Raw genomic sequence first — 16,485 nt, forward strand, 5'->3', positions numbered from 1 at the left:
TAGAAATACAATTAAAGCTCTTTATCAGTGCACTTGAAATGTTTTCTCCAAGATTTCCCTCTCCTGGCAGGACCATCCAGATGGAAAGAGAACATCGTGTCTTTCCCCAAAATAAACGGTCCGGACCGCAGCACCTTCCTGCTCAAGCTCCTTTATGGATTCTAAGTCAATTCACACTGCTGCTCAGCCCTTCCGTTCCTCCCTTACGCTGTCTTTCCCTGCCTGAGCACTTGGTTCTAATCAGACCACTTCCTTCCTGCTGGCTTTGGGTTTTGTTAACAAAGTTCTTCCATCCCTTTCCCCACCCCATAGTCTCAACAACTTCCACTGATGAAAGCACATTCTCTGACACTCCTGAAGAGAAGCTGGACTCCGTGGAAGGCTGCCAGGGATGGAAATGCCCCCCCCACACTATTCCAGAAGACACTGTGAAGGGCTCATGTTTGTCTTCAGTAGCCTGCACCTTCTTTCTCTGTCCCTGCCTTCTCAAGAGCACACGCCCACCTCTCTCATTCTCCCGCAAATCCTCCGATCACAGACAGACCCAATAGTATGATAAATAAATCGTACTTGGTGTAGGCATCTCTGCAAAAAAAAAAAAAAAAAGAGTTGACACAGCAGGCCTAAGTGCTTTTCTCAGAAAGGCCTACTTAACAAAAGTGGCTCTTGGCTAGCGTTTGGGCAGTTGGATTTTCAGAGGGTTCCCACCATTAACTGATAAGAGTGGTCATCAGTGTTCCTAAACTATATAAATAATACAGTTTATGTGGAACACCTGCTTTCCTTCTGGGAGGCTGAAAGTGGGGACCATGCCAGGCAGACAGTGCCTTCGTGACCAACACCCTCAAAATACCCTGGGCCCTGAGTTTCTAATGAGCTTCCTGGTTGTCAACACTTCACAGGTCACAACTCATTGTTGGGCTATTCAAGCTCTGTGACTCCCCTGCAAGGGGCCCATTAGAAGCTCACGCTTGTTATGTACTTTTTCCTATAATAAATCGTAACTGTGAGTATAACCAGAGTCAATTCTTGTTATTTGTGGTAGTCTTATAAAGTCATCAAGGATGCTGAATTAGCAAATACTGAACCACTGTTCCTAAAGGATTTGTGTGTGTATGTACATTATACATTTATCCCGCACTTTCCCAAAGTTCACATTATGCCATTCCGTCTTTATAGAAGGCCTACTACATTAGGATCTATTTCTGCTAACCAAAAGAAATCGAAGGAGGATTTTTTCCCTTTTACTAAAAAAGCAAAAATAGGGGCTCCTGGGTGGCTCAGTCATTGGGCGTCTGCCTTCGGCTCAGGTCATGATCCCAGGGTCCTGGGATCGAGCCCCACATGGGGCTCCCTGCTCCGCGGGAAGCCTGCTTCTCCCTCTCCCACTCGCCCTGCTTGTGTTCCCTCTCTGTCAAATAAATAAATAAAATCTTTAAAAAAATAAAAAAGCAAAAATAGCATTCAGCATTTGTTTTGCAGTGAGCTATTATAGAGGGAGCACGTACCCCAGGTAGTGCGAGGGGCGCCCCCATGTTCCTTCCCCAGTTACTACACTCAGCATCTTGGCATCAGGCTGCCATACTTAGGAACTGCGTCTGTCACCATCTGCGTTTTATCTTGATTTTGTGTATCCGTTAGCAAGATGTGTCCTAAGGTATCAGAAAAGCCTGAGAGAGGTTATTTTTCAGGTGTGGGAATGCTCAAAATGTTTTCCATGTAAATTAATGATAATTGCTTCTTTGCTTAATGCCATTTTGGCTTATGAAAGATTTCACAGGAATGCTCTAGTTTTGGATAGTGAAGGAAACCTGTGTGTGTGTGTTTGTGTGTCTAATCTCATAAAGATTATATCTTAAATCCTAAAAACAACTCATCCTGGTAGATTCTATTTTCTTTATTTTTCAAAAGAAAAATGAAGTTCACAAGGGTTAAATGACTTGCCTGAGGCCCCCCCCTCCACCTCCAAACGCAGCTCAGAGTTGGAGTTCCAACCCTGTCCACTTGGCCCCAGAGCTGGGGTCTCCATCCTCTGCTTATCTCTGTGTAAGAGTGAAAATAAAAAGGCAGAGCATAGCCTCATTTGACCTTGGCCAAGAAGGTGTGCACTGGATGACTCCAAGTTTTTACCTCTTCACACGCATCTGTGAATAACTGCAAAAGCAATGTGACTACTGATTTGAGGGTTACAAAGATGTGTTAGTGAGTAGACATGTATATGCTGACGCCTTCCAGCAAATCACTGACTCTGGAGTGGTCCTGGGGACCCCCAACACAGCCGCCAAGGACAGCTCTAGTTTCCCCTTCCTGCCAAGCCACCAAGGCAGAAGAACAGTATTATCGTTGGGCCCAAGTGCTAGGATGGGGAGCTTCCAGACTGACCTCTCTCCATCTGTGATTGCTTTGGCCTTTCTTCTGAGATTCTGTTTGGTCTCTCACTTGGCTGGCTTTTCCATCATCCGTTCTCCAGCTCAGCCGCTACGGTTGCCCTCACAACCTCCCTCTTGGAAGTCAGCTCGGAACCGTGGTGAAGCCCAGGGAGGGAGGAAGCCTGACGAATCACCTGGGCCGGCTATCCTACGGCTGGATGATAAATGCCCTTTTCCTTAATAACTGTTTCCACAGATCCTTCCTTTGGAAAATCCTTGCCTCTCTCTCATTAGATGGCTTTCCACACTGGCTTCATGGCCAAAGTAGAAACCAAGACGTGGGCCTAGAAGAAAGGGATAAAGGAGGCCCTAGACCAGACGGGCATGTAAGTGCTTGGGGCCCGATGTGGGTCCAACCCAGGTCATCATCAGAGTTAAAGCTGGTTGATAAACATCACTCGTGCAAACCTCTGGTATCCTTTTTTTGCAGAGTCAGCAAGTTAAAAGAATCTGGGTTCCTCGTGTGACCAAAGATTTCATCAACCATGCCGATGTAATGAAGCCTCGATAAAAACTCTCCAACGATGGGGCTTGGGGAGCTTCTGGGATGGGGAAAATACTGATGTGCCCAGAGGGTGATGTGCCTGGAGAAGGCATGGAAGCTCTGTGGGCACCTCTACCCCAAGACCTTGCCCTACGTACCTCCTCCATTTGGCTTTCCTGAGTTGTATCCTTTATAAAACAAAACTGTGATCATGCGTATAGTGTTTCCTGAGTTCTGTAAGTGGGGCCAGCAAACTACTGAATCCCAAAGGGGGTGTCGTGGAAACTCTGTTTGCAGCCAGTGGGGCAGAAGTACTTGAGGACATTCAGGACTTGAGTCTGGGATCCAAGGCAAGGGCAGTCGTGGAACTGAGCCCTTAAACCTCTGGAGTTTGATATTATCTCCAGGAGTTTGATATTATCTCCAGGTATAGTGTCAATACTGAATTAAATTACTGGACACCCAGGTGGTGTCAGACAATTATTGTTGGAACAACACACTTGCTCTCGCTAAGTCATTCTCTTTCTCTTCCCCACCAGACCCCATTATATAAACTAGCCCCTCCCTAGAGATGAGTAATGATTTTTTTCTTTTAGAGAGGGAGGGGGAGGAAGTAGCAGAGGGAGAGGGAGAGAGAGAATCTCCAGCAGACTCGTGCTCAGTGTGGAGGCTGACGTGGGTCTCGATCTCACCACCCTGAGATCATGACCTGAGCCGAAATCAAGAGTCAGACGCTTAACTGACTGAGCCACCCAGGTGCCCTAATCCTCTTTTTTTTTCTTTTTAACGAATGTTCTGATAAAGAACTGATTTTACATTTACCAGTATTTAATACCATAAGTGAATGGAAAATAATCACCTTCTTTGATATCTCTAATTGTCTTATCTTTACAAAAATGTATCTATAAACAAACACATCAGTGATAACTTGAAGGTATCACTCAAATCACAGAAGCCCTAGAGAACTTTCACAGACTATATTAAAAACTTGTTTAATTGAAGCTTCCAGAACACTAGCTGTTTCAGCAAAACAATTTCTATAGATATTGTGACCTTGTAAAGAAATATAAAAGAGACTCTGAGCTCAGGACAGTAGAGTAAACATACATGCTGCCCCCTTTCTTCCCAAGAGCACAATGCAATGCCAGTAAAAATATTTTTTGAAAGAAGAAATCCATGGTGGCACTGAAAACACAGAGTGCTATCAGTGAATAAGTCATTGTAAAGGCTTTCTTCTAAAAAGAAGATAGTTGGGACTGTATTGACAAGTCAACCAAAACTGGAACCTGCAATACATCATCAGAGTTACAGATAGGAGCTCTTTCTTCCTGAAAGAACTCTGGAGAGCCTCCAAGCTCGGAGTGAGTCAATGGCTATTGGGAGCCAAAGAACGGCCTACAAAGAAGTGGCTGTCAGGCAGGAATCAGGGCATCTGAGTGGAGAATTGTCTACAGAAACGCTAGGCCAGTTGGCTCTTGGGCCTGTTCTGTGTAGACTAAAGTCTGCAGTACTGGGTCCCAGCTGGAGCCCCTAGAACAGCTCTCTCTAGAGGGGAAGGGTTGCCTGGTGAGTGCCCATGGTGTTGGCAGCCAGGCTAGCGAACGAGTCAAAGAGCCTCTAGAATAGACAGAGAGAGGAAAAGAAATAAAATATATAAAAGATGTCACCCGAAGGTTAAAGTTCTCCTTACCTTAGTTAATTCTGGGATGAGGGTTATAGGGGAGGGTCCTGAATCCCTTCTACCTAACCACACACCCTAAAGGGAAACCTGCCTACTGGTATACCCTGTCCATTGAAACACAGTACACAACCAATCCTCCCATTCAAGAAAGAAGACTGTTGGGTAAATAAACCCACCTAAATACAAAGAAAGCCCATGTTAGCTACCCATACTCATTGACATGGTCTTTGATTCATAAATATGAAGTCAATAAAGAATTTCATACCATGCGTATTGGTCCACTAGGGTGGCCACAACGAAGTACCAAGAATGGGAATCTGAAACAACAGAAACTTATTTTCTCACAATTCTGCAGGCTTTAGAAGGATGAGATCAAGGTGTGGGCAGGGCTGGCTTCTTCTGAGGGCCTCTCTCTGTGGCTGGCAGATGGCCCCCTTCTCCCTACATCCTCACATGATCTTCCCTCCATGTATGTCTATGTCCTCCTCTCTTCATAGAAGGACATCGATCATAGCGGATGAGGGCCCCTCCTAATGACTTCATTTCAGCTAAATCATCTCTTTAAAGACCCAAGCTCCAAACACGCTCATATTCTCAGGTTCTGGGAGTTAGGACTTCAACACATGAATTTTGAGGGTATGTAATTCAGCCCGAAACAGCATGAAAGGCAAAGACCGAGATGAATAAACCAAAACTCACCCAGAAGAAACAGAAATAACATGAGGAGCTAAAGGAGAAATTTTATGTTCTAACTAGTACTACTCAAAGGTTTAATAGATTTTACAACTTTACATACTTTTGGGGGCACCTGGGTGGCTCAGTGGGTTGAGTGTCCGACTCTTGGTTTCGGCTCAGGTCATGATCTCAGGGTCGTGAGACTGAGCCTCGCGTCGCGCTCCACACTGGGCATGGAGCCTACCTGAGATTCTCTCTCTCTCTACCCCTGCCCTTCCTTTCTCTCTCTCTCTGCCCCTGCCCTTCCTCTCTCTCTCTCTTTAAAACAAACAAACAAAACATACTTTTGTGGAAAAAAAGCTGTGAGCATTAAAGTGTATTGGTGTTTTAAAAGTATAGTTTTCTAAAAATAGAAAAAAAAATCAACCAGAAGAGCTGAGTAACAGAATGACTACAACAATTATAACAGAAATCAGTAAACTATGCTGGTAAACCAGAATAAAATACTGACTGTAGGGAAAAAGGGGGGGCTCCATTGAAAACAGCACAAAAGATGAGGAGTTTGAAGGAAAGTTTAAGCATTCTAAACTTGATTTATTCTGAGATATTTATTTGCTTTAGACTTTCTTAGAAAAATGTAAACTTAGGTATGCATGTTAAAAATATACGGGTGGCTGTGGCCCGAGGTGGGTGGCCTAACTGAGAATCTCATTCTTGGTGGAGGTGGGGGACATTAGCTTTCCCAAAGTGTCATTTCCCAGCTCCTGGCTTTACACGAGGACCCACTTGCAGCCCTTCACAGGGCACAGGGCTCACAGCCTCAATTCCCACCCCTGCATGGGTGTCTACGCACTGATCCCCAAGGAACACGTCTGGTTCAGCTCTCTCTGAAGGCCACGAGTCTTCGATTCCGCTCACCACAAGGGTGAAGTGCCTTCATTTCTGACACCTGGAGAACTCCCTTTCTTGCCTTCGAGGTCAGCTAAGAATTATAAAACAATTTAAAAAAATGTTTCATCTTACATTTCCATGTGTTTGGAAGAGGAAGTGGGAGGACTCCCCCATCAGCTCAGCCTACCATTTGACCCAGAAGTCTGTACTGTGAACAAATATAGTTAATAATGGAATAAAACAGTTTTACAGCATTTACAGTGTGTGAGGCACTATTCTAACAACACTCTGAAATAGGCACTAAAATCCTCATTTTACAGATGAGAAGCTTAGGCGAGAAGAAGTAACTTACTTGCTCAAGGTCACACAGCTAGTAAGTATCAGAAGCAGTTTGGCTCTTAACTGCTAAATACTGTTCCCGTGATACCCTATGTGCCCTTGAACCAGTACCTTCTGTCCCCTCCAACATCCAACTAGACATATTGGTAGGATTACACCTCCTGGCGGCTGGGTGGGCGCACACGATTAGCTCTGACCAATGAGCTGTGAAAGAGGTTGACCAGTCGCTTCTGGGCCAGAGCATTTCATCACACGAACAAGTCCCTGGAGAGCTCTCTTATCTCTGACACAGTATCCCGCAATGTTTGAAATGGTGGCTATTGCATCAGCCAAGGACTCAATTAACTATGCCCGCCAATGACTTAGAACAGACAAGCACCGAAAGATAAAAAATAGAAGCCATTTCCTAGCTGAAGCTGCTGATGTTTGGGGGTTATTGTTCATAAAATTCAAGTTATTTACGTTAACAAGTAATGGTGTGCTACTGCTTTTTAAAAGAATTCATAAATGTTTTTAAAATGCCTACTTTTCATTTCAAATGCAGTTAATATTGATAGAGATTAACCCACATAAACCAAACGTCTCAGGAGTTCTCAACATTTTTGAAGAATTCAAAGCGGTCCTTAGACCACAATGTGTGAGAATCGCTATGCCAGGCAAACACTAACCAAATGAAAGCCTAGGGAGTGATATTAATACCAGATCAACAGCCCGAAAGGGCAAAGACATTAGAGAGAAAGGCAGATCTTTCCATAGTGATAAAAAGATATAACCACCAAAAATAAAATAACCCTGTGCATATACGTGCCTAAAAGCCTTTGCTTAAAAGGTAGACAATAAAAAAGAAAGACCCGATCACATGGAAAAACTGCTAACGTCACAGACAAGGAAGCAGATTTTACGTGCGTCTTGCAGAAATTGACAGAGGAAGCAGAGAGGTGGGAGGTCACGTCAAGATGTGGACAAGAGCATTCAGAAGGCTGGTCCCCTAGAAAGCATTTTCAAAGCCCTGTCTCCACGGCCTGGAAACTGCACCTTCTCCTCAGGCGCACGTGGGGCAGTGACTACTCAGGACCATTCCCACGCCCCAGAGGACATCCGAACAAGCAGAGAAGAACCAGTACGGTATAGGGCATAATTCTCTGGCCCCTAGGCAACTCAATGAGAAAATCAACACATATGTTTGGAAATTAAGAAACAAGGAGTTAAAAAAGAAAAAAAAAGCAATGGCCATTTATAAAATGTAATGGACTCAGTGATAAAAGTTTTTTAAAAAAGGCACCAAACACAGTATTTGTGGTGCACAGAAGTGCTATTCGAAGGAGGATGTATAGGCTTTTGTATATTTGAAAAGAAGAAATAGTATACATGAGCCCGGAGCCGCAGTCCTGTTCAAAATTACTGTTAACATAACTGCTTCCTGACTAGAACTGTCGATTGTGGCTAAAATAAACCAGAGTCCTTCCTGGGAAAATATAAAACCTCTGTAATTTTCAGGGCTTACTAGGTGTTCACACTGTGACGCCTTCCCAGCCCCGGCTCCGGATCCCTGCACAACCTCATCTCGGTCCGTTTGCCTCCTGACTCACTCTTCCCCCGGCCACAAAGGCCTTCTCTGGATTTCTCAAACTTGCAAGGTTCTCTCCAGCCTCCGAGACCTCACATGGGACGTCTGGCCACTCCCTGGAGGTGGCAACTGCCGGCTCCCCCTTCCCTGGCCAACTTCGGCCCCTCCCCGAGACCTCAGCCACCATCTGGCCATGGAGCTCTGTGTCAGCTCGGCCACAGCAGCTGGCCTCCTCCCTCACAGCTCTTACCACGATCAGAGAAAACACCCCGATGTGGGCGAGTACCTGCTTAATGTCCGTCTCCTCCAGCCAGACAGTAAGCGCAGTTAAAAAAAAGTGGGGGAGGGATTTGGTTTTTAGGTGCTATTGCTAGTTTTCACGATATAAAGAACCATGTTCGATAAATGAATAAATGCCGCCACCAATGTGCTCACTTCTCCTCCCCAAGAGTGACTGGACACTCTCAGTTTAGACGCACTAACTACTATGGAACAATGCAGAAAGCACACACGTGCATTTATAGACCTGTCTCCCTGAGCCTAAGGGAGTTACACAGGCAAAATTACAGGACTGACGACGTAAGAAATTGCGCAATTCCGCACAACAGACAGCGCTAACGTGATGGACGCTCAGGGCACTGCACAGTGGCAGTTGATGGCCTCCCCTACACAGGCCCTGCCCTCCCTCAGCCTGCCCTCCCTTCTCGTCTTCCAAGGCTCTCTGCACTCTGGGGACGTTGGCCTTCTCGCACATTCCTCAACCTTGCTGTGCTCCTCTCCACATCAGGGCCTTTGCATATGCTGTTCCCTCTGTTTGAAATGCTCTTCCCCTTAAATCTCAGTACCAATATCATTTCCTCAGGGAAGGCTTTCCCGAGTCTCAAACTCTGTCAGGCTCTCCTGTTGTGTGTTCCAGCGAGCACCCTGTACGTTGCTCACCGTGGTCTCCAACTGGGGATCTGTGTAGTGATCTGTCTGATCTCTGCCTCCCCCACTAGAACAAAAGCTCCAGGAGGGCAGAAGCCGTGTCTTTTACCACAGCTGGACGCATGCCTTCCAGCAGAGCTTAGCACGTAATTGGCACTCCATGTTTGCTGAGAGAACAGAGGATGCACTAGGGAAGGAAAAATATTAATTTGGATTTAGGGCAAAGACCTTACTAGGTGTAATAGGGAAAAAAAAGTTGATTTCATCTCAAATGTGCAAACATATGCACAAATGTGGACGGAAGAAAGGTGAGCTGCCCCTGGGGATTCTGCGCATCAAGAGGATTCACGGTGCAGCCTCCACCCCCAGGAGACCTCAGAGGCAAGCACAGATGACCACAGGTCAGAGATGACTGAGCGCCGCTCCTCTAAAAGATGGCAGGCGGATTGGAGGCCTGGGGACGGATGACCCCAAACTCCTTCCCACGCTCAGAATCTCGGAGATGAAGTAACTCACAAGCTTCTTTATGAATGAAGTGCAGGCATGAGAGCCCGCTCCACTAATCCTAGCAGTCGGCCAAGTCCACCGAATGAAATCCCAGTAAAGGAAACGAATCCGGATCAGCACAGCCACTTAGAGAAAACCGTTTCCCCACCTGACATTTACATGTCTCTATTACAAATTTGGGGGTGGGGGCTTAGGTTCCCACATCAATTCATAAAAGCCCACCTGACCGGTAAAGTGCCTGATGCTACAGGGAAATGCTCGCCAAGTCTGGGCGCAGCTCTCCTGGGACACAGCTCTGGGCAGTGGATCGGATGTCACTCTTCTCACATGCCACCTGCCAAGCAGTCATGGGAACTCCCTACACCTCCGGCCATTTTATATTTCCTTGAAAGAAAAGCGGTTCCCGCCTGTCTTGCTTCCCTCAAAGGGCAGCTGTGTTTAGGTTCTGGGGGTGCAGGACCCGACAACATCGCTCCTACCACAGCCACTGCCTTACAGAGCTACAAGCTTGCAGGGCTGGGAGGCGTCACTCCAGCTGGTCCTCCAGCCCCTCTGCTTGTCTAATGTGTGATCTCACCGCCGCGAAGGCCAAGTGGAAAGGGGGCACTTATTAAATCACAGAGCACGGTCCCAGGACAAGGCTGAAAACCAAGTAAGTACTCTATAGCAACCCAGACTTTAACAAAAAGAGTCTTCTCATAGCGGTGTTTCCCAAATGTCAGCTTTTCAAATACCACCTTTAGAATTCTTTGCTGTGTTCATATTTCACCTGCACCATATACACTTAATGTTTTCCTTTATATCAACTCACTATTATGCTTCTATAATAATATATTATTACATAAATATTATGCTTATTATGGTACATATTATGCTTATTTTTCTGCTTATACGATTTAATTGAATAAGGAAATTTTATATTGCTGTGAAATTACAGGTTTCAAATGTTAGTCATTTTTATTTCGTTGAAATATGCAACTATTAAAATGGAAAGTGTTTCTCAACATATTTTCGAAAATCACCTTGCCTAACACACTTTGGGAAGTTCTGATCCTGGATACACCGCAAAAAGATTCCTTCACCAAACTGCCCACACATTTATTTCATTAATACAAGACTAAATTCTATTATCAAAGTGCTAACTAAATAAACAGCTTGAGAGGCCTTCGGGTAGAGACTGACTGGGGCACCAGCAATGCAAACATCCTTCTGTGAAGCCTGCTTTGAAGAAGTCTCTTTGAGAAGAAGAGCTACAGACACCTGGAAGACTCAAAATACATTTTTTAGCATAAGGGCGGTTAACCAGAATTCACTGACAATTGATAAAAATACACCATTATTACTTATATTAGCTTCCTGTTGCTGTTCTAACAAATTATCACAAACTTAGGAGCTTAACACACACTCAAATTTCATGTCTGTGTGAATTCCCTGCATGTACCAAACTAAATTTGATTTTCTCCTGTAAATCTGTCTCATGTCAGTTTGATTTCCAGTCCAGCTGGAAGGACCTTGAAGGACAGAGGAAAATTCTTCCTCCCCAGTAGTATGCACCAGGTTTTCTAGGAGTCAAATATATGCATGTTCTGGAATAAAGTGTGATCTAAGACCCAGAAAAGACACCCACTACCCGCCCTCCCCCCCCAAAAAAACCACACTCATTCCCTTACAGTCCTGGAGATCGGAAGTCCAAAGTCAGTTTCACTGGACTGAAGTTAAGGTGTCCCTTCAGGGGCTCAGAACTCATTTTCTGGCCTTTTCCAGCTTCTAGAGCTGTGTTCCCTGTATCCCTTGGCTTGTGGCCCCTTCCTCCATCTTCAAAACCAGCAGAATAGCATCTTTTCAGTCACCACCTTTTCTTCTTCTGCCTCAAATCTCTCTGCCTCCCTTTTATAAGGACACTTGTGATCACATTTTGGGACCCAAACACATAATCCAGCATGATCTCCCTGTCTCAATATCCTTAATTTATTATTAACACATCAACAAAGTCCCTTCTGCCATAATAAGGTGCCATTCACAGATTCCAGGGATCAAGACGTGTGTATTTTGGGGGGGGGAAGGGGCTGTTATTCAGTCTACCACATTACTTTCTTAAATGTTCAACATGAAAATTCAGTTGAGGGGCTCTAACAGACCTTTACAATGGCAACTCACTGATGTGTATATGAAATCTTTGGTCATCTTATGTCCTTCAAGGACATTAGTCATATTTTCTAGCTCTTTGAAAGGACACACTGGTCTCCTCAATCTCAGTACTGACACTGTGAAGGCAGATGTCCTTCTTTGTCATTTTGGTTTCTTTCAGAAAACAAGGAAGTGCTCAAAGATTAAGAGAGAAGTATCAGAAGGATTGGGCCAAATTTGGGACATCTGAACATCAAAAAGAATGATGAGGATTGGCACACATTAGCAAAACTTCATGGAACAGTCTGTTCTTGGTGCTGTTTCTACCATCGGAACCATGGCTCTCTGGTCCTTCTTGGTGATGACCTTAAGGTTTGGCCAATGCCAAAATGAGGTCTTAGGAACTACTATGTTAGTCAAGTCAATCCCAATCATTTTCTTGTGTTAGTGTTCTTTTCAAAAGGCCCTGTCCTCTTGAGCATGAACTTTAAGGAACGGTTTGGTAAACCAGCACCATGACTCCCCATTCTGGAACGGCACCTGGGTAGTCTGACATGAGCCCTTTGTGCCCAGCCATCCATACATTTCAGTTTGAACTGAAGGGCACTGAACTCTGTATTTCCACAAGGTGATCTCCTTGGCTCGGTTCCCCAACCCTCAGACCCAGGTACAGTTTAGGTCTTCAGTACTGGGATTTTCACTTAACTGCTAATCCTTTTCCTCATTAGGCTTGGTCATCGGCATAGGAACAGGGCAGTTACTGGTGTTGGTCTGGCCCTTTTTAAATCTATGTGAGAAGACTGGAACCCAAATTCCTAAACTGATGATAAATAGCTTTGTGGTTATGTCCTAAATACAATGTATTTTGTTAGGAAGGTTTTGGTAGTTGATTCCAAAATAGCCAGCTGGCCATTATCTTAGCCTATTGTCTTTCTCATTTAATGAAAACCAAAAGACTAATTCAGTAGGTCAGTAAATCAAATAGAGATATTTACAACAAAAGTGGCATCCTTCTCCAGTGTCCCTGGCTCCTCATTATACACTCAGGTCACAATAAAAATCCAGATGGGGCTGCCACCCTGTTCTCAATACCTACGGATATAATGGCCTTTTTGCTTTTGACAAAAGGAATAAAGGCTGATTGTAGTCTTGGCAGGGATATAATTTTTTATCCTCAGAGTCTCTCAGTCCCTATGAAGGAAAATGGCTGACTCTGCCCTATTTCTGAGGAGCAAATGTGCACATTAGAAAACCACCAGCATAACTGCAATCTCTCTGGGAGGCCACCACAGAGAAAACACAGCTTATTTTGGCAACTAAGTGGAAAAATACCTCCTGTTTGCCTATGTACACATGTATGCATCCAGGGCTGGGATGGAGCTGAGGACTGGGAGGTATGGAGGAAGAAGGGAAAAGGATGGGGGTAAAATATGAGATCAGAACCGTGGTGAGGATGGTACGTGTGTGTCTATGTAACTCTGCGTGTACTTCTGTGCACGTGAGTGGGATCTGTAGCTGCAATGCGGGCATGGGAGAGACAACATGAACGGAGAGTGCTCACATTCAATGGAGACACTGGTTCCCAAACTCGGCAGCACAATGAAACATCTGGGAAGCCTTAAAGATGCTGATGCTTGAGCCCCACCCCTGAAGACTCTAGTCTAACTGGTATAAGTAGTGTGGGGAGTGGAACAATGGTCCCTGGAAGGTGTCTACATTCCAGTCCCAGGAACCTGTAAATATGTTATAGTACATGGCCAAGAGGTATTAACATTGCTAACCAACTGACCTTAAAATGGGGAAATTATCCTAGATTATCTGGGTGGGCCAGATGGAATCACAAAGGTCCTTAAGAGCAGAAGAGGGAGACAGAAGTTAAAGGTCACGGTGATGTGATTTAGCAGGACTCAGTTCACTGGTGTTGGCTCTGAAGATGGAGGAGGGGGCCATGAGCCAAGGAATGGAGGAAGCCTCTAGAAGCTGGAAAAGGCAAGGAAATTAATTCTCCCCTGGAGCCTCCACAAAGGAATGCAGCCCTGCCCACACCTTGCTTTTTCCTTAGCCCAGGTAGATCTGGGTCAGATTTCTGACCTCCAGAACTGTAAGATGATAAATGTGTGTTGTTTTTAAGCCACTAAGTTTGTGGTAATTTGTTACAGCAATAAAAGAAATCGAAAACACTGGTATGGCCTGAGCTTCCAGGAGTTTAAAAGCCCCCCGGGTGATTCTAACGGGCAGCAAAGTATGATAACCACCAGACTACAGGGAAGACAAGACAAGGACATGCTGGTATGATTGCTTATGCTGGAAAGATGCATGGTGATCTCACCCGGGAAGTCAGCAAGTCACCCACCAAAGAATGTACCATCCGTTCTTAGCCACCTACCCAGAAATGACTACACAGTGGCTTACCAAGGCACATCACAGGATGGGCATGCTTCACCATCCTGGTGGCTAGAATCCTTCCTAGTCTGACCGCTAAATAGGCTATATTTCCTTTAGAGAAAGAATAATCAGGGGCGCCTGGGTGGCTTATTGGGTTGAGCATCCAACTCTTGGTTTTGGCTCAGGTCGTGATCTCAGGGTCGTGGGATTGAGCCTGAGGTAGGCCTGGGCGCTCAGTGAGGAGCCTGCTTAAGATTCTCTCCCTCTCCCTCTCCCTCTGCCCCTCCCCCCTCTCTGAAATTAATAATTTTTTTTTTTTTAAAGAACAATTATACCTATGATGAGCAGATTTTCTCTAGAGCTTAGTTTCTTACTAACACTCTAGGAAGGAACTGGCCAATCACTGAATTATACGCAAATATATAAATTAGTACATTCACGTTAGCACCATCAGGAAAAGGACTCAAATATCCTCCCCTCTGTGCTTAAACTAGTAATAACCACTATTAGCATTATAAAGATAGAGGGTTTCTCCATTTGCTTTAGCAATCTACTTATAAATACGTGAATTTATTTATTTATGATAAATGCAGTAGTGTTGGGGGAAGAAATGAACTCATTCTTTATGGAGATTGAGACAAGAAATACTTGCTGTAGAGTTCTGACAGGTGCAGCCCTGCCCTCAGAGTGAGCACCGTCCATTCCCAGGGCTGCCGTGCTCCCAGGTCTGTGGTCATTGTTCTTGAAAGCCATGCCACCGTGAGCCTCCGTGGCACTGCCACCAGAGCTAAAACCTTAGAACCTCCCACTTGTCTCTCCTCCTGTTGTCTTCCTCAGAGAGGAAGGGCAATGTGGTAGAAAACGTGGTCACGAGAATCAGATGACCCGTGCTGGAATTTCGATGCTGTCACTTACAAGTGATGTGACATTAGGAGGCCCCTCAGCCACTCTGAGCTCCATCGCTAGCAAACAGGGCTAGCGTCACCTTCATGATGCTGTGTACTGATTAAATGCAATGACACAGATGGAGACCCCATCGTTCCTATGCTTTCACACGTCACCTCCACATGTCAGAAACTTCTGACATCCCTTCTTGTTGGTCCTGTGCTCTCACTGAGCTCTGGTACCAAACCTCCAACTGTCTACTCAACACTGCCACTCGGATGGCTCACTGGCATCTCTAACTGGACATGTCCCAACTGGACTTGGGATCTCCACTTACAGACCACTGGCCCCCCGGCCCCCCAACTGTCCATCACAGTACAAGTACCATCAGTCACCTGCCTCTGTCCTCTTCCTCTCCATTCCAACCACCGCAGGGCTCCTACCAGGCCCTGTCCCCTCGCACCACGTGCTACAAGCACGGGAACTTTTCAGGTAGGCCCCCAACAAAGCTCTGTTTTCCCTAAGCCATCCTGCTGTGGTTTGCAAATTAATCTTGCTCCAACCAGACCTGTCACATCAAGTCCTGAACAGAGATCTTCAAGCACTTTTCTGCCCCACAGTCTGGAATTTATGAGGGAAGAGGAGCCAGCTCCACTGGGTATGTGGATGACACAGGGTCCCCGCGGACCGGAGCGCCACACACCAGTGTACGACGCTCTGAGCAATTTCATCCCATTATCACATAAAGGAAAAGCTCCTGGGACATGTGGCTCGTAAAACAAAGTATTTTTTAAAGCAGCGACAAAGGACTAGAAATTTCTTACCAAATTTTTTTACATAGTGTTCAGCTAACTACAATCTAAATCTGCCACAAAGCACCCTCAACTGCGTTGAACTGTAATAATCCATCAATGCTAAACTACGTGTTTTGTAGTATTAAAATCATTTAACAAATATTCGAGCCTTTAGTATTTACGCTAAACAGCAAACGTGGTCAACCCCAGACATGTTCTTACCGTTCTGTTCATCTAGTTCATTCCCAATTTCCTTCCCCATCTGTTTCTGGCGACTTATAATAGAGGACAGGGCATCCAGGCCTGCATCCTGTTCTGAAAGAAAAAGTACAAGAGGCCACTAAAAACCAAAGGAAAACAATTTGAAGTCCATACCCAGGCATGTAATACAATTCAATATACTGTAAAAATAACACTTAGGTCAGGAAAAGAGAAAAAACAGTTCATATTAAAGAGAAAATAAAGAAAAAAATATTAAATACCTACCTCATACCTTAAACTAAAACGATTTCCAGATAAATTAAAATTTTAAATATTACAAATGAAATAACATAAGATTTGACTACATCAACGTTTTAAACTTCAATACATACAGAGCATAGGCAGATTAGTAAGAAAAATATTCCAATTTTATAAATGGGCAAAGGATAGAGACATGAAGTTCACAAAAGAATACCAAAGGAAAAATAAATAAAAGTCTTGAGAGCACTGATTTTTAAAAAATATCGATAAGAAACAATGATGAGATTTTTCTTTGGATTATCATATTTGGAAGGATTGAAATGCATGCTAAT

The 16,485-nt window shown here is 44.7% G+C and overlaps 1 protein-coding gene across 2 annotated transcripts in view; it reads right to left on the reverse strand.

Annotated features, from left to right (window-relative positions):
• Nucleotides 1-16,485, reverse strand: part of STX8 (syntaxin 8) — a 245,338-nt gene that overhangs the window by 169,221 nt on the left and 59,632 nt on the right. For both annotated transcript variants that reach the window (XM_032432180.1, XM_032432178.1), the window contains one exon: nucleotides 15,914-16,006. In XM_032432180.1, the coding sequence (XP_032288071.1) occupies nucleotides 15,914-16,006 (93 nt within the window). The remainder of the gene's footprint in view (nucleotides 1-15,913; nucleotides 16,007-16,485) is intronic.

This window comes from Phoca vitulina, unplaced genomic scaffold, assembly GCF_004348235.1.
Source record: "Phoca vitulina isolate PV1807 unplaced genomic scaffold, GSC_HSeal_1.0 scaffold47, whole genome shotgun sequence".
Lineage (NCBI taxonomy): Eukaryota > Metazoa > Chordata > Mammalia > Carnivora > Phocidae > Phoca > Phoca vitulina.